Source organism: Oryx dammah, unplaced genomic scaffold, assembly GCF_014754425.2.
Source record: "Oryx dammah isolate SB20612 unplaced genomic scaffold, SCBI_Odam_1.1 HiC_scaffold_10, whole genome shotgun sequence".
NCBI lineage: Eukaryota > Metazoa > Chordata > Mammalia > Artiodactyla > Bovidae > Oryx > Oryx dammah.
This window is the reverse complement of record NW_024070194.1, coordinates 13,153,887-13,181,738: the sequence shown is the minus strand read 5'-3', so window position 1 is coordinate 13,181,738 and position 27,852 is coordinate 13,153,887. Positions and strand designations below refer to the sequence as shown.

The window sequence follows — 27,852 nt, the reverse complement described above, 5'->3', positions numbered from 1 at the left end:
GAAGAAAAGTCTAATCTTCTTCTACTGGTTTTCTGTGCCCTTGGACGCTCTGAGGATTGCCTGGAATCCTAGATGAGATCCCTGACTTTCGGGCTTTGCTTTAGTCTGGGAAGTCTTTGTTCAGACTTCCCCAGAGAGCCCACTATGTAAAACAGACACGAATAGAGGGCTCCATGGAGCACTGATTCGGGTCAGTCGCTCAGTACCTGGCAGGTGATCGGGTCTGTCCTGTGGTGTGGAGGCCAAAGCCACATGGCTACCTTTTCTGAACATCAACAACAAAACTACATTTTGGGCCTCTTTCTTTTTTAAATTTAGTCACAATCTTTGAGGTGTAATTAATGCAAATTCAGATTCTAGCTTATGTTTCACCACATATAAACTCTTTCTTGAATGTACCCTTCATGAGGATAAAAAGAGCCTTGTGAAGATAAAAACTTTTCAAGTTATTTCTGTCTGATCAGCTAACACTGCCCTTTAGGTACAGGGGTAGAAGTCAGAACAACTATTAAAATACAGTTAATGACTTGGGCTAAATGGATTTTATTTACTAGGAGTAAATAAATTCCCTTATAGTGTTTTAACTACCAAATCAACCATAAAATTGCCAAGGAAGGGAAACCCACTGTAAATATTCATCTGGCCACACTGGGTTTTAGTTGCAGCACACGGGATCTTTGATTTTCACTGAAAATGTGGGCTTTCTAGTTGTGACATGTGATATTTAGTTCCCTGACCAGGGATCGAACCTGCGCCCCCTGCATTGGGAGCATGAAGTCTTAGCTACTAGACCACAGGGAGGTCCCAGGAAACCCACTGTAAAGCAACATAATCCTATCATGTCAAAGAAGTCTTGCAAGGACTACTTTTAACTATTTGTTTGTACTACTTCAAATTATTATTCCTATTAGGTGTTCTATTCATTAGCTGGATAACCCTGATCCAGAGAGAGACACGAAGTCAGTTCTTACATGCTCATCACTGACCCACTGCTGCTATGTAATGCTATGACCTGGACTGTTCTGTGCTTATTTCCTGATTGTTAACATAGGCACAAGGGCCCCTGCTCCTAGCTACTTTCTATGCAGACACAGAGCAAAAGGCTGTGAGAAATCACGTGAGAAAGCTTGATGCGGGAGTCAAGGTGGATGGCAGAGATAATAGCATCCTCAGCTCCAGGAGCCACACTGGAGTCCAGGAGGAAGCACAGGTATTTGTGCTGTTGCTGCGCAGGCAGAACGTGAATCCTGCCAAGTCAGCAACAGGGACTCCATAACGACAGATAGCCTGTGTTCCAGAATGTGCTGCCGGCCGTCAGGCGCATCCCACACGCACAGCCTGCTGCTTCTTTTGCTTTTGCTTTCTCCTCTGCAAGCTCCTTGGCTCAGACCTCCTCCTTTTCAACATGTATTCCCACCCCCTCTTCCTTGGTAGCATCTGAGGGTACCAGGACTAAATGCTGTCCTCGTCTTCCCTGACACTGCTGCCAGTGGAAATTCCTCAACTGCACAGATGGGCATCCTGCTTCTCTGACTGCCCCAGGCCCCTTGTACCATCTACAGGAGGAAGGCCAAATACTTTAGCTGAGAGCCAAGGCCTTGCATAATGTGGCTCTCCCTACCACCCCGGGATCATCTCCCATCACTCCTCAAATCACACCTCAACATCTGACCAAGCTCATTAAACTGTCATATCACAACCTCTGGAACTCAGCAGGCTATGGGGCTGCGGTTCAGGTCGGAAATGCCTCTCCTAAAACCCTGACCTCCCTTTCCTGTCCGTTCCTCCTCCAGTGACCATTCCAGCACACACTTCCAAGACCGCACTTAACTCACAACACCAGCGTAGCCATTCGCTCCTTCTCCCAGATTAAACTCCCTGGAGGCAGGCACCACGTGGTGATACTCCTCCTGGTGTCCTAGGACCTGGCCCTGCTGTGGGCTCTCCATACACATTTGTAACCCCAGTCCCAACTGTAATGGCTGCTTTATGTGATTCTGTTCACAGAGTACCTATTTACTCCATTTCAGATTTCTACATTCTAATGGGAGAGACAAATAAAATGAAATCAGAACACAATTATAAATTCTAAGAAGTGCTATGAAAGAAACAAATAGGAGTGAAACAAAGAATCATTAGAGGATTTCCCTGGTGGTCCAGTAGTTAAGACTCTGTCCTTCCAAAAAAAAAGGCCCAGGGTTCAATTCCTGGTCAGAGAACTAGCTCCCACAGGCTTCAACTAAAGATCCTGTGTGCCACAACTAAAGACCCAGTGCAGTCAGATAAATAATAATTAATTGGAAAAAAAAAATCATTAGGACAAGGGGCAAGAGTCGACTTTAAATAAGAGTCAAGTGAAGCATGCGGCAAAGAGCATTCCAACCAAAAGGGACCACACAGGCCAAGGGCAGTAGGTGGGAAAGAATGGCTGACACATGGCTTTAAATGAGTCAAGTCTTTTGGCTGGAGAGTAATGAGAGAGATGGCGCAAAGTCGTGTATCTGAGTGAATTCGGGAGAGTATGATGACAGAGGGACCTGCTAGGCCCAGACAAAGAGTCTGAACTTTCAGTTCAGCAGGAAGCCACCGAAAGGACAGAATCTGAAGTTAAAGTGATCGAACTTATGCTTTGAAAAAGAGCCACAGTACAACTCCATCAGGCAGTCAAAGTGACTGTCCAGCGGAGGCCAGCGGGCCCGTCTCAAGGCCGTACCTCCGCCTGCCAGGCCAGGGTCGAGGCTGAGAGGGCGGGCGTCCGGCCGGCCCCCAGCACGGCGATGGTCTCCCCGTCGTCGTCCACCACCTTGAAGTCCAAGTCCTCGTTGTATTTTCTGCGCTTCACTTGCCGTCCTGAGCGTCGTTTCTGCAGGACAAACACACCGGCCAGAGACGCTCAGTGAGTCGGAGGGAAAAGCATGCACAAGGACACCCTCGCCTTACTACACTCGCTCACTCTCTCCAGCTTTCCAAGAAGGATCTGCCCTAAACGCAACTCTTTTCAGAACGAAATGCACTCAAAACGGGAGCCAGCTGAGGAGAGGGAGCCACCCTCCTGGATCCATAGAGTAGGAGCTGTAGCCTCAGGATCCAGGGAGAAGTGTTTTATTATCTCTGCCTGTGCTTTCCCCCTCCTTTCTGGAATCGGTTTCCATTCCTGTGAAACAGGGATGGGAAGTAACTTCATCATCTCTGTGGTCCCTTCCAAGCACAGCCTGAAGCTCCAGGTTTATGACAATGATTTAACAGGGTTTTTTTTGTTTATTTTCAATTTTCCAAGTTCACCAGATTTGCCATGTACTTCCAAACACTAAATAATACCAGTTTCATTCGGACTTACTTTGAGAATCTCCTAACACCACCCTTTGAAATTCAAGCTGACGTCTTGAGTGTGACAAAACGAGATTCGTGACTCACCACGTAAGGACTTGACTATAATTAAATAGCTTATGACCTTTAAGAGAGATAACATTCTACAGCAAAGCAACCCAGTGGCTTTCCTCAAGTAGAAAAACACATGGTTCATCTCTACCCATCACATCCAAGCAGCAGAAACACTTCCGGGAACTATCCACTCAGCCAGCTGAGTCTTCAATACTTAAACCCTACAAAATAAAACCAAAAGCCAAACCTCACCCCCACCCTACCCCCGGCCCTTATCGTCTAAAAGATGCCTCCTGGGCCTCTATGTTCATTTCTTTATTGCATCACCTCAATGACATTTAATTTTACAGGAGGGATTCCTCATAAAAAGCTCTCCCTCAATGCCACGTGCAGATCACCATCCTAGAAACAATGAACTACCTGCTGACCCTCATGGACCGCATGTACTTGCTCCTCTGCCAGTCAGGATACTTGGGAGTCACTAACCCAAGTATATAGGCAGTGAAAGGGGGTCTCGGATCTGACACCCCAGACACCAGGACTTATTCATCACTGTGATGTTAGGAGCTGACACTTTCCTACAATGAAGATCACAGGACTTAAGTTGATCTTATCCTAAATGGCCCCTTGTGGGGGCAGAGCCCAGATAAACTGCTGCGGCTGTCAGAGGAAACAGCACTTTGAAATATCAGAATTCAGGTCCAATCTGGGATTATGAACGTGTCCTCACACAGACTGGCTTATTAGCACCCCGAGCCATCAATGCATCACCTACACAGCGAGAGGGGCCCTCGGAGCCTCACCTACTTTGGATCACACTTCCCCTCTCCACGTTCCCTCTCCATGCAGCCTGATACCATGCGACTCTCCTGGAAGGAAGCCAACACTGCTAAACAGCTGGGAGATTGTTAATCTAAGGGCCAGGATGCTAGGGAAAGAGCCTGGTGGTCACCCACTAACACAGGGAAAGCCCAGCCCAGGTCTGGGTGCGAGCGAAGTGGGCTGGAGACAGGGAGAGAGGAACACCAGGATGAGCGTCAGCGAGACCCCGCCCCGCAGCCGCAGTGCCCGCCCGGGCTCCTGGCACAGCGGTACCTGGCTGTCTGCAGACTCAGTGGACTCCTCGGGGCTCCGCAGGGATGGGCTCAGCAGGCCCTGGTCCAGCTCTGAACTCTCCACGGATGTTTCACTTTTCCTCTTTCCTTTCTTCTTTTTCTCCACTGGGGTTGGTCCTTGCTCCTTGCTACAAGGAGAAATTCAGAATTAAAACTGTTGGGCAGTTCTTAAAGCCAAGATTCCTCATGTGATTCAAGTTATGAGGGTATATCTTGGAATTCTGGGGCCAGGAGAGGCTTTAATGGGAAAGCGACAAGAGTTTCCTGTCAGATTTGCAGGAAAAAGGGAATACACATCTACATGGGTTGATGTAAAATTCACTTTTTTTTTTTACACCCCTATCATGACTACTATAGAGAGGATTAATGTGATATGAAGTAAAATGATACAAACATCTCCCCGCCCCCCAAAAAACCCCACTTTCAAATAATCGTCTTCTCTAGGAAGTTGAATTGCTTCACAGATATTGAGAATCATCTACTTTCAAGCTCCCTTTTAGGTACATGGGAACATCTCCCTAAGCCGTCACCATCCTCTACTGAGAATTATCTATGTAAGACTCAGAACGAGAGCTAGGAGTTCAAAACTGAAGACAACACTGCCACAGCCCTTGAGGAGGTCACAGGGATAAAATTCCGACCACCCAGAGCCATCGCCCATGGCAGGAGATGGATGCTCCTTGAGAGAGGTGGAGATGGGCAAAATTCACTGTGCAAAGCCCTACTAAGATGGCAACATCTCCAATAAGCCTTTCTGGCCCCTCCTGGCTGATAAAATCCCTTTTCTACACTCCCAAGCACCACAACGGCATCCCTTGTGGCTCAGCTGGTAAAGAATCCACCTGCAATGCAGGAGATCTGGGTTCAATCCCTGGGCTGGGAAGATCCCCTAGAGAAGGGAAAGGCTACCCACTCTAGTATTCTGGCCAGGAGAAATCCATGGACTGTATAGTCCATGGGGTCCCAGGGAGTCAGACACGACTGAGCAACTTTTACTTTCCTTCAAGCACCTCAACTGTGCTTTGCCTAAGGCATTCAAACTTTGATCTTCCACTAGAGTTAGTCATTACACGTGACACCAGGCTCAGAACTAAACAGGACCTCGGATCCTCTGCAGTGACTCGATCAACATGTGCTGAATGGATGAACAGTTTACACTTCTCTGCGCTCTCCCATCAGACACTAAGTTCCCAGAGTGCAGGATGCGCTTAAGTTCTGTATTCTTCACAGCGAGTAGTAATCTTATGCTTAGCATATATCAAGGATTCGATAAAATATTCACTGGATAGATGGATGCACTAATGGATGGATACAACTGGGAAGATTTGGGAAAAACACACTTGAGCAAAGATATACACAGAATTTTGATAGAAGACAATAATAAGAATGATAACTACAGCTAATCTGTATGTAACACCTACTACATGCAGGCACAGTTCTCTAAAGTTTTACAGGGCTCCTCCGTCCACGGGATTTTCCAGGCAAGAGTGCTGGAGTGGGGTGCCATTGCCTTCTCTGTTACATGGATTATCTCCTTTATTCCTCAAAGCAACCATTTAAGGCAGAGAGTAGTATTATCCTAATTTTATCAAGAAAAACAGCGAGGTTAAGATTTCCAGGGTAACACACTAGTAAACGGAAGAGAAAGTATTTAAACCAGGCACGCACATAGTCACCATGACCTTCTCGGGGAATGGAAGAGTGTGAAAAGGCAGTCTGTGTGGCTAGGTGACAGGACAGGTGAAAAGAAGCACCAAGCTGATGCAGCTGGAAAGAACCCAGGGGTACGTGAGGCTGGAGAGCTTAGACTCATTCTGCACGAAAAGGGCACGATGGCAGGACTGGGCAAGGGAGAAAGAAGACTCAAACGAGACATGATCAGAGAAAATGCAAGGGTATAAATGATGTGAAAGATTCGACAGAAGCAGAACCAGTAAGTCTTGGCAGAAGGTGGAGATGAGGGAAGAGCCACAGTTACTGGTACTTCCCATCCGGTGAGCCACTGCAAGGTGTGGGGGAAGACAGGCACAGAAGACGGAAGATCCAGTGGGGTGCACCCTTGGAGGGACAGCGCCTGGCATGGACCAGGGGGTCTGTCTGCTTCTCCCAACACCCTTCACCCTTTCACACGCGGATCACTCATTAGGTGGGTAAAGACCCAGTCTTACCCTTGATTCCGTAGGCTGAAGACTGGCTTGCCTACCTATTAGCAAAGTTCTTTATGAGATTGTTTTGATCCAAAGTTAGGAAATGAAACTTGGGGAGTGGGGCTGGGGATCAGGGGAGAAAGACCACTTCCTACCAGTTTCAGGACAGAAGACTCTGGTGAAAAGAGTTTTTAAAAAGATGTCCAATTTTCACTGGAATATTTATCTCATGTTACCTGGCTCTCACTAAGAAAATTACATAGCAGTTTATATTCTACAAAGCACTTAAGTGTTTCCTGTCTCGTTGAACTGTAGCAACTGCGATTCTGCGAGGGGGCCAGGGCAGGTGAGCCTCATGTTCCAGATGTAAACAGGTTTAAGAAGCACAAAGGCCCCAAAGCCAGCAGCCAAGCAGAGGCCGGTGCTCAGCTCAGCTGACTCACAATCCCCTCACTGTTTATACTTTATCATGTTTCCTGCCTCCTTTTTTTCTTTTTAAATCCCCAGTCTCCCTTTCAACAAATGCAAAAACTTCAAATTTCTCTTAATCTTCTTGGAATTTCAAAATAATCACCAAAAGAATTGGTTACAAAACATTCCAATAACTCAGATATACCAAAAAAAAGAAAAAGAAAAATTCATAACTCCATAGTTGATTCTCTCAACAGAAGAAGGTGTGTGCTTCATTTTTTGGACACACATTTAGAGATAGTAATATAGATATAATATAGTCACCATAATAATCACATGCTTGGAATCCCATTTAATCTTCTGTAAAATCTTAAATCCTTCCAACATTTGAAATCAATTTTATCTTTCTACTAAATACAATTTCATTTTGGAAAACTTTATCTATATATGTTTAATCTCCATTTTAAATATTCATTATATAGATGGGCTAGAACCATGTGCTTCATTGTGAAAATATCCTGCTCAAAACTAAATTAAGCTTAAGACAGAATTAGGGAATAGAACCTCCTCAAAATACTAAACCTTACTATAAGACATGTATATATTTGCCTTCCATGTTTTCAGAAACACATTAAATGATGACAAGGAGGAGCCGTAGTGAGGCCCCTCCGAAGTCAAGCTTGGGGCACCACAGGTTTCCTAGCCAGAGGCTGGGTATGGGGTGGGATGGAGAGAACAACTTCTTAAATACACATGAGTAAAACAGGAACAAGTCTAGTGATACCTGCTTACCTATTTGGGGATATATAAGAAGAATACTCTACTGAGAAATCTTCATAGTGATTTTCTGAATATTACCTTTGACAAAAGAATCAATTTTGATTTTCAAAACTTTTTGCTGGAGCTCTTCTGATAAAGACAAGTATCAGGAAGAAAAGTTTCCTTGTGAGCTTATAAATGGGACTTTCAAATAGGATATCAAGAAAATACCACCTGAATTCATCCTCTAGGAAGACTAGGTGAAATGTGTTTTCCCCATCTTCGGAATGAGTTTTAAAAAACTTACACTTGAGAGTTTTATCAAATGAAGACATTTTAACCCCCACTTTGCTACAGATGGATTTGGACCATGAATGTACTATTTTCTCCTTTGGTTTCTAGGTTCTTCAAACATAGTAGTCAAATAATATGTAACAAAATTACATATGTATGTACCCTTTGATCTAACAATTCCATTTATAGGAATATATTCTAAAGATACACCTCCATCAATATGAAACACATATGCATGTGGTTATTCAACACTGTTTGATAATTTCAAAATAACAAAAAACAACCTAAATGTCCAAACATAAGTGATGAATAAATGAGGATACACAGAAAAAGGAGTACTATGCAGCTGTAAAAAACAATTAAGAAAGAATCCGATAAACTATCATGGAATGATTTCTAAGATATATAGTATACTAACATGCTACTTTTTATGAAAGAATAAAGAGAAAATAAAAAACCTTGCATATATCTACTTATTTTACAAAAAGAGACACAAAGATGATAAATCAAATAAAGCAAGGGGTAAGTATCTTTTTTATATAGATTTGACTTTTGGAAGCATGTTACCTATACAAAAAATTTTTTTAAATGAAAGATAAAAACAAGTTGAAATAAATAAATCTAGGTGTTTTTCAAATGAAAAACATAACCGCACTCAACAGATGGAAAAAGAAAAATCTCATTAATTTATAAACACAGAATCTGACTATATACTTTCAGTTTTGGGGAAAAGTGAGGAAAACAGCCAACAAAACGTGAACTCTCTTCAGTAGGCATATAAGGGAAGCAGTTCTGAAGCCATTTTAGCTGTGGTAATAGGAGTAAACAAATTAGTAAATGTGTTGATGTTAGGAGCTGTGGTTCTCACCCAGGAAGACGTAAATATGAGAGGTTGGAAGGCAAGGAAGAGATTGTGGGATGAATCTACACTGGAGGCTCCATGTGACGCAAGCTTTCTAAGGGAAGTATATGTATGAACACGTGCATATAAGCGTGTACGTGTGCAGTATGAGTATCCTGTGTGTGCATGGAGATGTGCATCCATGTGCATGGACATAACATACATACACGTGTTTGTCTTGTGTATTCTCCCCTAGCTTTGACAACTGAGAAAGCCAACAAGCAAAGATGATCCAAGCACAATCTGCACACACAGCTCTCAGATTTTGGTTTCGAATTCCAAAGTTCCGCACAAAAATGGCTGGTTCCAAGAGAAGGAAGTTATAATATCAGCCTGAAACATTTTGTGTCGTAAAGGGAGTGCCCAAAAAAGCAAAGGTAGCACGTCAAAAGGGCACGGGAGTCGGCTAAAAGAACTCTGTTAGTCAAAACTGGGGCCATGTGAGCATGAAAGTAATTAAGGTCAGTAATGAATTATAAGCCATTGAAAATGGTAAGAATCCACACCAATGACAGACAGACAGACAAATAATGAATAAATGAGGGGGAAAGGACTGCTTATTATACAATCCAAACAGTAAATGTAGACAGAGTGGTGGAGTTGGAAAATCATTTTGTAACCACTATAGTCAAGATAAGCATAGGCCAGAACCATCAAGGAATGCTACATCTGGAGAACAACTTGAAGAGACACAGGATATTTACATGGTTTTAAGCATGTCTCTCTACAGACTGTACGGAAACAGAAGCAGTAACTAAACAAATGGTTATGAAAATGGCATTACTCTTAGAAAAGGTACACTGGAGCATTTAGGGATAAAAAGGCATGATATTTGCAACTCATTCTCACAATGGTTGAAGAAAAACCATATAAATTATACACACACACATAAACATAAAAGGTATATATACCTATACCATTGCTGAAGTGGACATTCACTGCCCAGCACCTTTTTGCTGATAACCAGTACCGACCCCCAAATCCTGAGAGTAAGCAGAAAGTCAGGCTGGGTTATGGTGTCCTAGTCCTTTTACTGCAGGAATTGGTCCAGATATGGACACGCGACCTAGCAAGGCCAATGTGGGACTCAGTTCAGTTCAGTCGCTCAGTCATGTCCGACTCTTTGCGACCCCACGAACAGCAGCACGCTAGGCCTCCCTGTCCATCAACAACTCCTGGAGTTTACTCAAACTCACGTCCATTGAGTCGGTGATGCCATCCAACCATCTCATCCTGCCCTCAATCTTTCCCAGCATCAGGGTCTTTTCCAATGAGTCAGCTCTTCGCATCAGGTGGCCAAATTATTGGAGTTTCAGCTTCAACATCAGTCCTTCCAAAGAAATCCCAGGACTGATCTCCCTTAGGATGGACTGGTTGGATCTCCTTGCAGTCCAAGGGACTCTCAAGAGTCTTCAACACCACAGTTCAAAAGCATCAATTCTTTGGCACTCAGCTTTCTTTATAGTCCAACTCTCACATCCATACATGACCACTGGAAAAACCATAGACTTGACTAGATGGACCTTTGTTGGCAAGGTGATGTCTGTGCTTTTTAATATGCTATCTAGGTTGGTCATAACTTTCCTTCCAAGGAATAAGCATCTTTTAATTTCATGGCTGCAATCACCATCTGCAGTGATTTTGGAGCCCCCAAAAATAAAGTCTGACACTGTTTCCCCATCTATTTCCCACGAAGTGATGGGACCAAATGCCATGATCTTCGTTTTCTGAATGCTGAGCTTTAAGCCAACTTTTTCACTCTCCTCTTTCAATTTCATCAGGAGGCTCTTTAGTCCTTCTTCACTTTCTGCCATAAGAGTGGTGTTATCTGCATATCTGAGGTTATTGATATTTCTCCCAGCAATCTTGATTCCAGCTTGTGCTTCATCCAGCCCAGAGTTTCTCATGATATACTCTGCATAAAGGCTCCTTCCTTTAAAAAAAAGGATTAATTTCTGGCAGGAGTGGGCAGGAAAATGAATAATCTCTTTCCTCCTAGGTCCTAGGTCTGTTAAGCTATGAGCCCAGAGATATGGGCAGGCACAGTTCAATCTGGAGAAGGAAGGCAGTCGTCAAAGATGGAGCCAACACCCAAAGAGGCTCAGGAAGGGTGGGGGACAAAGACTTCTGTGGAGTTCTTGACTAGAGCCCTGGGTTCTGACTCCCTAAACCAGTGAACCCACTTGTTAATCTTTTTCTTATGTTAATTCAAGTTGGGTTTATGTCACTTGCAACCAGTGCAGTTCTCATAATACAAAGGCCTAATATTCTCATCGTTTAATGATACTTGAGGCCACATCAAAGCAATCTAATTTTTATAATCCTTGCTTTTCCAGCTTTCAGAGCTACAACAAATTACATTACAGGACAGGAAAAAAAAATGGCAGACAAGATTTTAGAGGCTCAAAGTACCTATTTTTAGTAGTAAAACTCAACTTGAGTTTATAACATACATCCATACATCCACTTTAAAGAAAGCATCTATCATGTATTTATGACATGCAAGAAACTTCCAACATATAATCTGTACCATCTATGCAGGACAAGGATCAGGTATGACCAACAGCATTTCATTAGCAGCCCTCAGCCCAAAATGCCCTCACATCCTGTCTACTACACAATCTCATCAGCCAAGATTTTATACATCTTGACTCTCCACAGTTTGCATTAGAAAAATAAGTACGCTTTTTTGAGGGGAAGGGATCGTTTAAGGAGTCTGGAAAGGACATGTACACACTGCTATATTTAAAATGGATAACCAAAGGGTAACTCTGCTCAGCCTGGATGGGACGTGAGTCTGGGGAGAATGCATACATCTATTTGACAGTCATCTGAAACTATCACAACATTGTTAATCAGCCATACCGTAATACAAAATAAAAAGTTAAAAAAAAAGAGAAGAAAAGTAAGTACCTTTTTTGCCTTCCACGTAGAAAATTATAGTATTAATCACAAGACAGACTTCCTCAAATTCTCCTCCCAGCTCCATCTCCAGTTCCCTACCTCCAGCTTTCTTTGCTTGAATTGAGAGTTAGAAATTGAGTGCTGGGTCTGAGTACTAGAAGAAAAGTCTGGGTGCGTGTTAGAACACTGAGATTCATGGCTATGAGTCTTTTATTAACTTTTCCCCATGGATTCCAGGTATTGAAAATTTTTTATCTACTGGACAAACTGCATTGTTTCAAAATGACTCATCTCCTCATTTTCACATTAAACTTGGCAAAATGCTCATCAAAGTTTTAGCAGGAAACAATCAGTTACTTCCACAGTGAGTTGCCATAATCCCCAAATTCAGGACAACTGAAAACAGCACATGAGGCCAATCACTGATTCCACAAATGTGCATGCACCTGGGAGCCCAGCCTGGGAGCCACTGCCCCACTCGGGGAATGACTCTCCAGAAAAGCTTCTATCCGGGCCTCGCCACAGGCTCAGAGCCTCTTCCAGGAAGGACAGTACTGAAATCCTGGACATTACTCCAGGGAGCTCATTTGCACACTTAATCCAACTTTTACTTGCTACCCATATTCGTTCCATCTATACTTGCAGGGCTGACTTAAGCACAGATTTTTTCAAGATATTGGTTCAAAGGAAAACACCCCCCCGAAACTATTGGTTTTGGTGTAGATGGAGTTATCTGTAGACATGATGTGAATCGTATCTCCCTGTTCTTGGAACCTCTAATCACATCATCAGCATCATCAAAACAAAGATTATGAAAGTTTGTGACGTCCTAACTTAAAAAAAAAAAGAAAAACATTACAGGGACTTCCCTGGTGGTTCAATGGTTAAGAATCTGCCTTTCAATGCAGGGGACGTGAGTTCAATCCCTGGTCCAGGAACTAGGATCCCACATGCTGTGGAGCAGCTAAGCCTGTGTGCCTCAAACTAACAGAGGCCAAGTGCTCTGGAGCATGACCACCACAAGCAGAGAGGAAACGGGCGCCACCTCGAAGAGCCCTGCGTGCCACAACTAAGACCTGATGCTGCCAAATAATAATCTTTTTTTAAAAAGTTACATACTTATAAGATGACAAGGCAGAGTTTTAACAAACTTATTAAAAGTGATCACAGCAAATGAAAAAAATTTTTTTTTTTTTTTTTTACCATAGAAGGGCTTCAAATGAAACATACAAGCCATTCCTACTTGCACCAAATCCCACTTGCCAGAGAGGTCTGCTCTTGACCAATACCTCTCTCACTCCAAATACATTCCTGCCTCTAGTTCTTTATTCATCAACATTCAGCAACCGCTACCCACATCCTAAAGTCAATCAGCTTAGATCTTATATATCTCCCCTATTCCTTTCTCTGCTCAAAATTTTTGATGAATGAGCGTGGGCAACCATGTTTTAAATTTTCATTCATTCTTTTTGTTTTCTGACTACTCCTTTTTCCTGATTACACATTTCTTGTTTTGCAGACATAGTATCGATCATCTTGGATCTGAGGACACTAATTTGAAATCTTTATGGCTTCTTTGCCTTGAGCTGTTTTTTCTGAGGACAGCTGTCCTGGTCATTCCTCTTCTTCCTGTTGCTCTACTGCTTTTCCTCATGGTCCGGGGATCTCTGGCGGCCGATTAATATTTAGCGTGAAGGAGGCTGATAACACAGGGGCTGGTGAGGCTCCCTGCTGCCGAGTTAAGTCACCTTCTCCAGCAAGCCTCACCCCTGAATGGGAGGCCTGACCTGGGACTCCACATACACAAGGGGCTGCCCCTCTTTCCCCCTTTAAGGGGTTTGGGCAGCCCTTCTTGTGGATGTCAGTCTCCCCAACTGGAGCCTAGACCCTCTTCCAGAACAAGCTGCTCAGCTTCTTTAGAATAACGGTCTGGAGCTACCAGATCACGCAGCCGCTCTGCAGACGGTCCCCGACCCGCCACCTCCAGCCCCGGCCCCTCTCCAGGGCTGCCGGGGCCACCATCAGGGGGAAGTACTTCCACCTCTGCTGCAGACACGGCTCCTGCATGTGCTCTGAGCGGGGCCATCCTCCACAGCATTCACCCATCAATACTTGACCAGGGGCCCCCACATCTGGAACTTCATAACACCTCCCATCTTTGACGACTTTATTCCCTTCTGTTCTTCCTGTCATTTCATTAAGTGAAAATCTGGTGAAGAAGGGAAAATAACAGCATGCTTGATCTACCATTTTAAAACTGGAAATCCCCTAAACATCACATTGCTGTTAAGTCTTTTCTCATCTATTAATTGCTTTAATAACTGACTCAACTGCTTTAATAACACAGTACTCTTTCAAGGGACTCCCTAGATCAGAACTAAAACACTTTTTTGGGGGGCTTGGGATCTCAGTTCCCTCACTGTGGACTGAACTGAGGCCATGGAAGTGAAAGCACAGGATCCTAACCACCATGCCACCAGGGAACTCCCTGAAATACTCTTAATTCTCTAAATCCTTTTGGCTCTTCTGTATATTAGGTTCTTTCACTTGTTTATATTTTTGCCTGTTTTGGGAACACCTGCCAGGCTGTTTCCCTAACTTGTGAAAGTCCCTCGATAGCAAGGCTCAGAGATACCTCTGAGGCATCTTCCTTCCTCCACTGTCCCATTCCCAACAGAAGTGCTCATTAACGAAGCAAGGTACGCAGGAGGTAATACATACATACTGGATAAATAAAGGAGCAGGTATTCATCTAGCACTACTGTTTATAAACTGTTTCCTTATGGACCAAGTAAGTTTCCTATACCCCAGACCCTAATTCAGAAAGCTCTGAGGGGACTTCTCTGGTGGTCCAGTGGTTAAGAATCCACCTGTCATTGCAGGGGAAACGGGACTGATCCCTGGTCCAGGAACTAAGATGTCATGAGCTGTGGAGCCACTAAGCCCATGCCCCACAACATCTGACCCCACACGCTTCAACTAGGAGGCCCACACACCCTGCAGCCCATGCTCTGCACAAGAGAAGCCACCACAATGAGAAGCCCGTGCACTGCAGCTGGACAGCAGTCCCTGCCTGACACAACTAGAGAAAGCCCGTGCGCAGAAATGAAGACCCAGTGCAGCCCCATTAATTAACTTTAAAAACTATATATAAAAAGAAAATCCTAAGAATTACAGAATAAGAACTCCAGGAGCTCGTACAAAAATAGGAACAGAGATTTAGCCCAAAGCCTCAGAGGTGGGTCTCTGACGTTATCATTTAGTTTTCTTCCCTACTTAACAGAAAGCCCAGTAGCTTCTAAGCAGAGGGTCTCTACTCAGAACTCATTTATGTCTTTATATTTGCTTCTTTCTCCTAATAAAATGAACAGAATGTAAAAACAAGTCTCCCAACAGAAAGAATTCTGTCAATGGACTCTCCTGAACCTAAGTTCAGCCTCCATAAAGATCTGTACTCTAAACAAAGACAGGTGATTCACCTTCGAGCAGTGAGGCAGAGCTGACCTGGTTGAATTTTATTACCCCTCCTGCTTCATAGTTCTTAGCTGACTCACAGCTCAAACAGTTACATAATCAGAAGGGTTGGGGCTTACCTTTTTTGAAGCGAGCGTCAAAGAAAAAAAATCAGAAAATGTAAAACCTTTCTCCTAGGATGTTATCAAATTTATTGGATTTGGAATAAAAATCTGCTGTGGGTTGATAGATCCAAACAAATGGGGGTAAAAAGCTGAGCACAGAAATTGGGGCTAATCAGAGCCTTCATTTCTTTTCATCATTTTGGCTTTTTCATTCCTAGCAGATATCACATAACCCTTAACTTAGACCAGCACACAGATTCATTTCTTGACTTTTGAGAGAGAATATAAACCACCCCCAGCTCTGACATGTGTGGAAATTCCAAAACGTATCTACTCTGCCCTCAATCAGCAACATGGACACTAACACTGAAGACCCTGGCTTACAAATGCGACCTCCCTCTGTCAAAGCACTTGGCTCCTGGTTTGCAAGAGTAACTCAAAGGGCCACAAACCTACCCCTCAGATTTTCTCTGGATATTGAGTAGGGCCTGATGGCTTCGTATACACTGGAACCACTTGTCCTTCCTGCTCACCAAGCCGCACTTTAATGCCATGAAGCTTTTACTAAAGGCCGTTTTCAAGAAAGAAATAGGAATTCGTAGGCACTCAAAAGTGTTTAATGCAAAAAAAGCCATTGAGGACAATATCACGTGATGCTGCCCAGTGAGAAATTTCTTTCTCAACTGGTAAAAATCTGACCTGCCTGACGACCTGGCCCAATGCTTTTCTAATCTCAAAGCATTTTCCCAAAGCCCTTATCAACATTACCTGGCCCCGCAAACCTGCCTACCCCTAGGTCCCACGCTACAGTTGTGTGGGCTATGGTGTCCATGTATGCACAGGTGTGTGCGTGTTTCTAAGAGTATTTATATCTCTGTGTGTCTGTGTCTCTGTGTGTCTTCTGTGAGAATGCCAGGAGCCCTATTCTCCTTAGGAAAGGTACTATAATTTAAAAAAAAAATTTCAGAGTCAGGGAAATGACAGAGAACCTAAATCAGCTTCCTTGAGGAGCTTTCTTGCTTAAGTTTTACATAATAAAGGAGTGAACCAGGCTCACACTTCAAGGTAGCTTGCAGGTAAAGGAAGAGAGGGTAGTTTTTGTTTTCTTAAAGGCTCCTGCTACCTGAGTTGTTTTTATCCCCTAAGCAATAAGTGAATATTAGTCACTATTAATTATCATCCTTGAAAAGGAAAATTTGCTAGACTCTATCATCTGTTAAGGAGAGAAACTGTGTTCAATTAGGTGCTGCCTCAAATGCAAAGAGAAATAGAACAGGAAAAGGTTGGGGTCATCTTTGTCCCTGAGAGGATCCTATCGAGTGTGCAAACTGAAATTCTGTAGAAGAGGGGCCGTGTCCTACAAATAAGAACCAGTTTCTCTGACACTAGGCTCTCCCCACTGTTATCCATGCAATCTTCCCTAGCAAGGAGAAAAGAAGCGCAAAGCTGCAGAGAACAAAGTGGGTTTTGTGGTCAGGGAAGCCTGGTGCCAAATCCTGACAGTGTTGCTCATTAGTTTGGCCTCCTGGACAAGTTACCTTTAAGTTTTCATTTCTAAAATAATAAAATTTATGGGATTAAAATATTTAATTATAACATATGCAGAGTACATCATGAGAAACGCTGGACTGGAAGAAACACAAGCTGGAATCAAGATTGCCAGGAGAAATATCAATAACCTCAGATATGCAGATGACACCACCCTTATGGCAGAAAGTGAAGAGGAGCTAAAAATCCTCTTGATGAAAGTGAAAGTGGAGAGTGAAAAAGTTGGCTTAAAGCTCAACATTCAGAAAACGAAGATCATGGCATCCGGTCCCATCACTTCGTGGGAAATACATGGGGAAACAGTGGAAACAGTGTCAGACTTTATTTTTGGGGGCTCCAAAATCACTGCAGATGGTGATTGCAGCCATGAAATTAAAAGATGCTTATTCCTTGGAAGAAAAGTTATGAGCAACCTAGATAGCATATTCAAAAGCAGAGACATTACTTCGCCGACTAAGGTCCATCTTAGTCAAGGCTATGGTTTTTCCTGTGGTCACGTATGGATGTGAGAGTTGGACTGTGAAGAAGGCTGAGCACCGAAGAATTGATGCTTTTGAACTGTGGTGTTGGAGAAGACTCTTGAGAGTCCCTTGGACTGCAAGGAGATCCAACCAGTCCATTCTGAAGGAGATCAGCCCTGGGATTTCTTTGGAAGGAATGATGCTGAAGCTGAAGCTCCAGTACTTTGGCCACCTCATGTGAAGAGTTGACTCACTGGAAAAGACTCTGATGCTGGGAGGGATTGGGGGCAGGAGGAGAAGGGGATGACAGAGGATGAGATGGCTGGATGGTATCACTGACTTGATGGATGTGAGTCTGAGTGAACTCTGGGAGTTGGTGATGGACAGGGAGGCCTGGCGTGCTGCGATTCATGGGGTCGCAAAGAGTCGGACATGACTGAGTGACTGAACTGACCTGAACTGAACTGACTGCTGTTATTTAACAATGGGAGTGACTGTGCGGTAACTTGTATGGCTCCTGTTTTTGGGAGAAGAGCTCTAACCATTTGTTCTAAGAAAACAATTATATTATATATGTATGTAATACTTTAAAATAATATATAAACTACACAAACACACACATACCTCCTTCTACGTGTCCAACAACCTGACAAACCTCTCTGCTGACAACCTCGGCTGTACGTCAAGGCTGTATATTGTCACTCTGCTGATTTCACTTATATGCAGAGTACATCATGAGAAACGCTGGGCTGGATGAAGCACTAGTTGGAATCTAGATTGGCGGGAGAAATATCAGTAACCTCAGATATGCAGACGACACCACCCTTATGGCAGAAAGCGAAGAACTAAAGGGCGTCTTGATGAAAGCGAAAGAGAAGTGAAAAAGTTGGCTTAAAACTCAACATGCAGAAAACTAAGATCATGGCATCTGGTCCCATCACTTCATGGGAAATAGATGGGGAAACAGTGTCAGACTTTATTTTGGGGGGCTCCAAAATCACTGCAAATGGTGGTTGCAGCCATGAAATTAAAAGATGCTTATTCCTTGGAAGAAAAGTTATGACCAACCCAGACAACATATTAAAAAAGCAGAGACATTACCTTGCCAACAAAGGTCCGTCTAGTCAAAGCTATGATTTTTCCAGTAGTCATGTATGGATGTGAGAGTTAAACTATAAAGAAAGCTGAGACCTGAAGAATTGATGCTTTTGAACTGTGGTGTTGGAGAAGACTCTTGAGAGTCCCTTGGACTGCAAGGAGATCCAGCCAGTCCATCCTAAAGGAAATCAGTCCTGAATATTCATTGGAAGGACTGATGCTGAAGCTGAAATTCCAATAACTTGGCCATCTGACATGAAGAACTTTGGAAAAGACCCTGATGCTGGGAAAGATTGAGGGCAGGAGAAGAAGGGGATGACAGAGGATGAGATGGTTAGATGGCATCACCGACTCAACCGACATGAGTTTGAGTAAACTGAGGGAGCTGGTGATGGACAGGGAGGTCTAGCATGCTGCAGTCCATGGGATCACAGTTGCAGGACTGAGCAACTGAACTGAACTGACAACCTCGGGGACACAGAAGACACAAAGCATGGTGGTTCTGACCTTGGGCACTTCACTTCTGTTGAGGAGAGAAATATATACATGAAAATCCTGGGTTATGACTAAGAAACAGCCTACGGCAGAGGTTAGTGTACAGGACTAGGAGTCAGGACATCTGAGTTTATGACCTTGCAAACAAGTCACTTCTCTGCGGGTCTCTGTTTCCCTGGCTGCAATGTGGCAGGGCTGCACTAGATGTCTTTTATTCAAGGTCCAAAACTCTTGATTTGTGATGCCAGTGAGGCCCCGAGAGCTGTAGGATGGGATGTTCTAGCACCAGGTGTGGGCGTTCTGTGCAGGAACTGGGCGGGATGTGAGCTCAGAGCTAAAGAATGGGAAGGACTCTGGGATACTGAGAGGGGGACCAAGGGCATAATGTTGAAGAGTGATCCGGAGTGGGAAGGAACCAAGTACCTCATTTAAGGCCTGAGGAGGACTTCCCTCGTGGTCCAGTGGTTAAGAATCCACCTGCCAATGCAGGGGACACAGGTTCCATCCCTGGCCTGAGAAACTCCACATGCCTCAGGGTAACGAAGCCTGCACACCACCACTACCAAGCCGGTGTGCTGCAGTCCTGCAGCTCCTGAAGCCACTGCAATGAGAAGCCTCAAACCGCAACAAAGGGTGGTCCCCACTCGCCAAAACTAGAGAAAGCCCGCGCGCAGAGCAGTAAAGATCCAGCACAGTCACAAATACATAAAAATTTTAAAAATTTTGTAAAGGCCTAATGAGGTCAATCTAGCTGGAAAGGTCTGTTGTCAGAGACCAGGCGGCAAGGAGAGGTCAGACCCCAAAGGGTTTGGGGAACAGAAAAGGAGCCTGATTCTACACTGGAGGCAGAGGGAACAATCAGAAGTGTCTGAGTAGGTGTAACTGTTAGCGGGAATCCCACTTCCCTGTCCCATGTCTTCAGGCTTCCCTGTTCCCGAGGAGGGCATGATACTGGAAACATACTTTATCCCTTCTTATAATTCCTCTCACTTGCCTGATCTTCTCTGATGGGGACCTACGGGACTGGAGAGACTGAGAGGAAGAATAAAGCATCCCCCGCCCAGAGACCTCCCTCTGCAGGGCCGCGCCTGCAGTGCTGGTGGGTGAACTTGACCGAGGGCGTAACAGGAAGCCCGATTCTGGCCGCAAGCCATTGAAAGTGTTTCAAGTCGGCCCATCAGTGGTAGAGCTGCTAACTCCATCTCCATCTCTGTGGATGGGTTCCCAGCTGATCCGGAATGGAGAGAGGGAAGAGGGGTCTTGACTGACCACCACCGCCAGCTACAAACATAAAAAATGAGTTAACAGCGGGGCTTCAGAAAGATGAGCCAGGAGGCAGCTGGCAAGATGGACTGAAGGAAGAAAAGACCGGAAGCCCTTACATCAGCTGTGAGGCTCCTCCAACAATCCAAACGTCCCCTGAATCATTTGTAACTGAGGAGCGCGATCCAGGGGCTAATCAATAAAGGCTCAAATCAAAACACGTACTTAAGCCAATCTGCCAGAGAGTATATCAAAGAACACAAAACATATGACTTAATTATCAACATTTTTTAAAAATCAATTAATGTCCTTTCAGAACTAGAGCTGCCTCTGCTGACTAGTGGCGTCGTGAGATAAAGGAGCTGAAGCAGCTTTATAAATATAAAAAAGACAGAAAGGCTTAAAAGTCCCGAACCGGACCTGGGCTACATGGAAGAATTCCATGATATCCACTGGTCAATCTTCCACTGCTCCCACACCAAGGGAGGTGGAAAGCCTCGTGGATCTTGTGTACATTTCTAAAGGGATAACCAGCCCAACTTGTCAGCATTTTCTCAGAGGGTGTCTCCTGGATTTCTAAACCTCAAGAGCATCTGCCGTCTTCTCAGTTAGCAGACTCACAAGCACTTATCCAACTCATGTATATTTTATATAGCCTCATTAGATAAAAATCAATTCCCTTAACATTGCTATGCATACATCTGACACCCAACCTTGCTTTGTCTTCCCTGATGGCTCAGTGGTAAACAATCTTCCTGCAATGTAGGAGATGCAGGTTTGATCCCTGGGTCGGGAAGATTCCCCGGAGGAGGAAATGCAACCCACCCCAGTATTCTGGCCTGGGAAATCCCACGGACAGAAGAGCCCGGTGGACTTATGGTTCAAAGAGTCCCAAAGAGTCGGATACGACTTAGCACACAACTTGCTTTGTGAAATGCCTCCCCCTCATTGCTCCAAATGGAATCTATGACAATGCCTATCTATATACTTGTCGCCTTGTCTCACAAAAAGTAAACATGAATTCCTTTAAGAAGAAGTTGATAAAATTACAAGCACCAGAGACCAGTGACTAAAGTGAGCCCGGATACCTCTGACTTTCTATTACCTTCTAAACACAAACCAAACTCCTTATTAGAGCTCTCAGACCCTCCCCCTGATGGCCTTAATTCTAAAACATCACCCTGGAGGATGCGGCTGCTTCCGCTAATAACCAAACTCAGTCACCACTAGCTCATGTCTGAGTCTCCCTCCTCACAAGTAGCTACCCTGCAGAACCATTTCAGCCTCTCCAAAATAATTTGGAAGTTACTGGCAGAAGATAGAAACTCAACTGGGACACCTCCCATACAAGCCATTCCACCCACATCAGAGATGAGCCTGTGTGCACCAGGTTCACAGAGAAAGTGGTTCAATGGGCTTCTGAGGTGGCTCAGTGGTAAAAAAAATCCGCCTGCCAATGCAGGAGACTCGGGTTTGATCCCGGGATTGGGAAGATTCCTTGGAGGAGGAAATGGCAACCTGTTCTCGTATTCTTGCCTGGGAAATCCCATGGACAGAGGAACCTGACGGGCCGCAGTCCACGAGGTCGCAAAGAGTCAGACACAACTGCGCACACACACAAGTTGCTCATTAGTCAGACTCCTGATTTTACTGACTTCTCTTGACCTTCTGAGGAGGTTAGTTTATGTCTATTTGCTGTGAACTACATTCCTGGGATCCCACCCAAGCCTCTGTGATAAACAAAAGGTAAAATCCCCTGCCAGGCAGAAGAGAGTGAATATTATAAGGCAGCTTTAACTTGGATTAGACAATTACCCATCTGGTCCCAACAGACTGTCCTTCTGAAAATGAACCGAACCATAAAATAAATTCTGAGTTGTGGTACAAGGCATTCTAAAATGCTTTCTGTCTTTAAAACTAACTTCCTCTATGCCTGACCCTGTATAGGACTGATGCCCCCATTAGCTTACATCCTGTTAGCAACTGAATCAATTTCTGCACCTTTAACGGGTGCTCCTGGTCTATACACTGCCTCGGCACTTAGAACTTAAATTCCCCTTAAATATAGAGGAGTTTTGTATGACCTCAGAAAGTTTAAATATTTTCCACCAAGAATTTAGAAAGAGACAGAACAAAAGACATCACATTTGCATGCACGTGTCTGAGTCGCTCAATCGCGTCCGACTCTTTGCGACTCCAGGGACTGCAGCCCGCCAGGCTCCTCTGTCCATGGGATTCTCCAGGCAAGAATACTGGAATGGGTTGCCATGCCCTCCTCTAGGAGATCTTCCTGACCCAGGAATCAAAGTCATGTCTCCTGCAGTGCAGGAGGATTCTTTACCCAGTGAGCCCCCTGGGAAGTGTACTTCTGTACAGCGATGACAAATATTTAGCTCCCTGAATAAAGAGTACATTTGGATCCTGACAGGATCTCTAGCCAGGGCCCCTGCAGTCAGCTCCAGCAGCCAGTGCGTCCCCACGCCCTCTTCTCTAGATGGGTCTCTACACGGGGCACTGTGGTCTGTCTCCTCTGGTCTCCCCGACTCACCATCTTCTGAGCACCTGCTGACATGTCAGGCACCGTGTTAGGCGCTGAATGAGAGACGCGGACCTGGGAGGTGCCAGCACTAGACAGCTCACAGCAAGGGAGTCTAGGCAGTCCTTCTCTGTCTGGAACTCTGCACATACCGGTGGCTCTCCCAGACCCCCGGCACCGGCCCTGGGTCTGTGCAAGCCTCACCCCTGACAGCTGCCCCTCTGCTGTTTATATGGCTGCTGCTCCCCGAATCACTGCCCACCCCATACAGACTTGTGACGTCCCTTCCCTGACACCCTGCGTGTGCTCACATACTTTAATTCTTCTTAATCCAAAGGGAATGGCAAGAAATGGCAGGCACGGTATTAAGGCTATCTTTCTCTCCTCAGGAGGTGAGGAGGTGGGTTTACTTTGGCCCAGAGTGGGGAAGCTGTCCAGGGGCTGGAGCCTGGCCATGGCCAGCCGGGCCGTGGACGCAGAGCCCAGGGCCGGGGCGGGAAGAAGGGGACGCACCTGGCCTTCCTGGACTTCGTCCTGGCCGCAGCGTCGGGGCCGCCCCTCTTCTCTTTGGCCTCCCTGGGGCCCGAGGCCTCGCGGGGCTTCCGTGCCTTCTTGGTGCCGTCCTTCTGCTTGGGCTCCCTGGGCTCCTTGGCCTTCCTGGGCTCCTTGGCCTTCCTGGGCTCCTTCAGCTCTCTGGGCTCACGCTTCCTCTTTGGCTTAGGCTCCCTGTCCTTGCTTCCCTTTGCTGCCCCTTCGTGCTCCCCTGGATCCTTTTTCTTGCGTTTCTTCTTCACACCTGTACCTCCTCCACCACTGTCCTCCATACCATTATGGGACGCCGTTTTCCTGGGGAAAAGGGGCCCGGCCTCCTCTTCAATGTCATACAGCTCCTTCGGGGCTGGACAGTGACTGGCAACATCTTCGATTTTCTCCTCCTGGTCAGTGCTGTGGTCAAATGGGGAGGGGGATGTGTAGTCAAAATTGACAGAGGCATCAGACATTGGGGAGTGATTCGGGACTTTTAGACTTGACAACTGCAAGAGAGAGAGAGACAAGCATGTTACTCTTCCGCTGCAAGCTTCACACAAACAGTGATGTCAACTGTGAATGTATGGATCTGTTCAGCATCTCCTGAGTGCCTAAAACGTGGTAGTTCCTCCTCTGCTCGGACATGGTCATAGAGCGGCAAAAACAACGCTTTATTGAAACTATTTGCCTCTGCTTGTGTGGAGCAAGGTCCTGGTGGACCAAGTTGTTAGTATATTATGTAGGAAATGTGTATGCAAAGATCTGAAGGCTTTCCATGTTTTGCAGAAATCTGAAACACCTTTTTCAGCTCCAAGTCTAGAACCAGCAACAGTGGTCTCCCACAAAATACCTGTAGATGCCACTGTGCTTATTCGCTCAGTCGTGTCTGACTCTTTGTGACCCCACGGACTGTAACCCGCCAGGCTCCTCTATCCATGGCGATTCCCCAGGCCAGAATACTGGACTGGGTTGCCACGCCCTCCTCCAGGGGACCTTCCCGACCCAGGGGTGGAACCCAGGTCTCCCGCATTGCAGGCGGATTCTTTACCGTCTGAGCCACCAGGGAAGCCTTAGAAGCCACTAGCGGACACAAATCCTGGGCACGCTGCTCCAACCCCGAGTAGCATTTATCCTGCTGAGACACAGAGCTACTGGCCAAGTGTGCTCCTGGATAAAGCTGATGTCAGCAGGGTGATAAGGATACAGGGTCAAGCTCAATGTGTGAGATTTATTTCCCCCAATCTTCGCTCTCACATACCATCAAGCAGCATCAACATTCAGCTGGTTTGATTTTCGAACAAGAACATCTGGTCACTCAAAACTGCACCTTTTCTTTTTAACTAAAAATAGTGTTCTGTATGATCATCTAACCTTGTCACCAGACTCAGCCCCAGATAACCTTTGAAAGTGAAAGTTGCACAGTCATGTCCGACTCTTTGTGACTCCATGGACTATACAGTCCATGGAATTCTCCAGGCCAGAATACTGGAGTGAGTAACCTTTCCCTTCCCCAGACAATCTTCCCAACCCAGGGATCGAACCCAGGTCTCCAGCACTGCAGGCGGATTCTTTACCAGTTGAGCCACAAGGGAAGCCCAAGAATACTGGAGCGGGTAGGTGATCCCTTCTCCAGGGGATCTTCCAGACCCAGGAATCGAACCCAGGTCTCCTGCATTGCAGGCGGATTCTGACCCACCAGGGAAGCCCACCAAAGATAACCTTTGGCCACTTACAAAAAAGCAAGTAACTGTACAGGAGCGTGCTTTACTGTAACAGATGCCTTTAGAAAGTAAGTGTCACAGGTGCTGAAGGCAGCCCTAAAAAGGACATTTCAAAGCTGATTTGTAGCACTGCCAAATAAACGTGCAGCCTCCTAACACCTAACACCACTTTTAAGGAAGCATCCCTTTGGAAGCAGAAGTTATGTCTCATATTTTCAGGTGTGGTGTCACAGAGCACATCTGTCATTTCATAACCACGCTAAGGTTGCCAGTAATCTGACAACAGCATGGGTGCTAGTTTCAGGAAATAAAGTAGTAACCTACGGAGGACCTGGAAGAGACAAGCAGGCTTTCTAGGAGGATGGTTATAGTCACCATTGGATGATGGCTTAGCAGCGGCCCCATTTGTGAGTCGCCTGCTCTGTTAACAGGAGGCCAGGCCTGTGCTGAAGGGCACAGACACTTGCCAGGTGGTGCGGTTTCCCTCTGGCATGCTGGTCGCCCCGTCTCTGCTCAGACTTCCTGGCCCACCCTGGGAGTGACGGGGTGCAAAGCCCAGCTGCTTATTTCCCTTTCGTTCTTCCCAGCTCCCTTTCTTAGCCTGATATTCCCAAACACAACACTGAGAATCCCAGGAGAAGATGATGAAAGCAAAGGAGGATTCTTCTGGATTTTTATCATAAACACAGTTCAGGATCATAAACAAGCCTAAATCCAGAGGGAACTGGTCATTATGGCAGGACTCACTACTTGGGGGGTGAGGGTGTGGGGGACAATTTAGTGTGACTACCTTACTGCTGATTCAGTACTTAAGACGGTTTAGGAAAAAGAAGAGCTAAGTAAACTTCAGAGAAATTTAAATCAATCAACCGTAAGAAAGTGATTTAGATGGTAAATCTTATGTGCTGTCCACCACAATAAAAAGACCAAAAAAAGTAGGGAGGGAGGAAGAAAGAGAAGAAAAGGGAGAAAGAGAAAGAAACTGAACGGTACGGTAACAGACCCAGTTAAGGCTGGGATCCTATGAGCACCTTACCATCCCTGGGATGTTACTAAATTCTATGCCCGGGACACTCGGCCCTCAGGGAGCAAGTTTTTGCTTAGCATGCAAGGGTGGACGCACTGAAAAAGGCAGACACACACAGGTGTTTGAATATTCAAAGAGGCTTTAAAAGACAACACACTGAAGACCTAATTCTACCAAGGCAGTTCTCTGAAGCTCAAAGTGAGACCCTCTCCTCAGTTCATACCTCATGTTAAGGTCTCTCTTTTGGGGGCTCTCCAGTAAGCTGAGCAGGTAGCTCAGGCAGGTGTGGTAGTACCTAGGTATCCAATCATTAGGCAGTAACAGTAACAGCAGCCAGAGCTACTGAACACACATCAAATGGAGATAACTCAGAACTACGCAAAGCATGTTTCACGACGTCTCTGATCTTTTCCAACAACCCTGCAGGCTTATTAGCACAATGATGTCTGTTTTGTATAAGGGGAAAGGGAAGATTACTAACTGATGCTAAGTCATGTGCCCAAGGCCATACGACTAATGACCAAAGGAGCCTGGATCGGGACTCTCTGGCCAAAAGCTAATGTTGGTTTCGTTGAGCATTTGACGACACCCCAGGGAAGCAGACCACCAGACAAGCATTAACTACGCTGGGTCAGAAACCCTAAATGTGACGGTATACTCAGTCGCTTTGGGAGAAGATCAGGTTCTTTATAAAACTAAACACCTACTTACCTGATGTCCCAGCACTCCCATTCCCAGGAATCCTAGAGAGTTGTCTAGTCCACCTCTCCCTTTACAGATAAAATAATCTGTGTCCGACTCTTTTGTGACCCCATGGACTATAGCCCTCCAGACTCCTTTGTCCATGGGATTTCGCAGGCAAGAATACTGGAGTGGGTTACCATTTCCTCCTCCAGGAGTTCTTCCCAACCCAGGAACTGAATCCGTGTCTCCTGCCCTGGCAGGCGAATTCTTACTAATTCTTTACCGCTGAGCTACCAGAGAAGTCAAGAGGTTTAGAGAGAAAAGGCAGTTTGTCAAGATATATTCCTAGGAAGTGGCACAGCTGGGACATCCTGGAGGGAGAAGGGAAACCCAAGACATGAGCACAATCAACCAGTGTTTAAAAGGCGGAAGTATCCCAAAAGGCAGGTATTAGTAAGCAAAAATATAAAATTTTAATCTTGCAAGTCAATAATTCCTCAGAATTTTTTTTTTTTTTTTTTAAATTTTCAAGAGACCTTGTTGGGAGCCTGGAAAAGTATCTGCTGAGGATTAAAAATATAAGACAAAAAATATTTCTTCCACTCATCTCAAGGTCAGCTGTGGGGTGTGGAGGGGAGGGAGGCAAAAGAGTATAAATGAAGTCTCTGTTTCAGCTTCCACCAAGAAGGGCACTAAATTACCCCTTTTGAAAATGGCCTTAAAAGGGACCGACGGCAGATGACCAACTGCAGGAACAGTATCATTTTATATTACACTGACAGCTTAACCAGAATCACGCATCTAGGGACACCAGGATGAAGCCAAGAGAGATGGATAAAACACACATCAATGTTAACTCCTAAACCACACTGATAGTAATAAAACATATTTCTTGGGCTCAAAATTAACAATCTACAATATTCCTGGAAAAGACACTTAAAAGATCTGAATCTAGATAAATAGTTTCCCAGACAGACACCCAAGGACAAATCTGGGGTGTT

At 45.2% G+C, this 27,852-nt stretch overlaps 1 protein-coding gene across 2 annotated transcripts in view; it reads right to left on the bottom strand.

Moving 5' to 3' along the window:
• Window positions 1-27,852, bottom strand: part of CHD6 (chromodomain helicase DNA binding protein 6) — a 203,857-nt gene that overhangs the window by 110,358 nt on the left and 65,647 nt on the right. For both annotated transcript variants that reach the window (XM_040248622.1, XM_040248624.1), the window contains 3 exons: window positions 23,405-23,925; window positions 4,477-4,624; window positions 2,714-2,863 (listed from right to left, as the gene is read on the bottom strand). In XM_040248622.1, coding sequence (XP_040104556.1) covers window positions 2,714-2,863; window positions 4,477-4,624; window positions 23,405-23,925 — 819 coding nt within the window. The remainder of the gene's footprint in view (window positions 1-2,713; window positions 2,864-4,476; window positions 4,625-23,404; window positions 23,926-27,852) is intronic.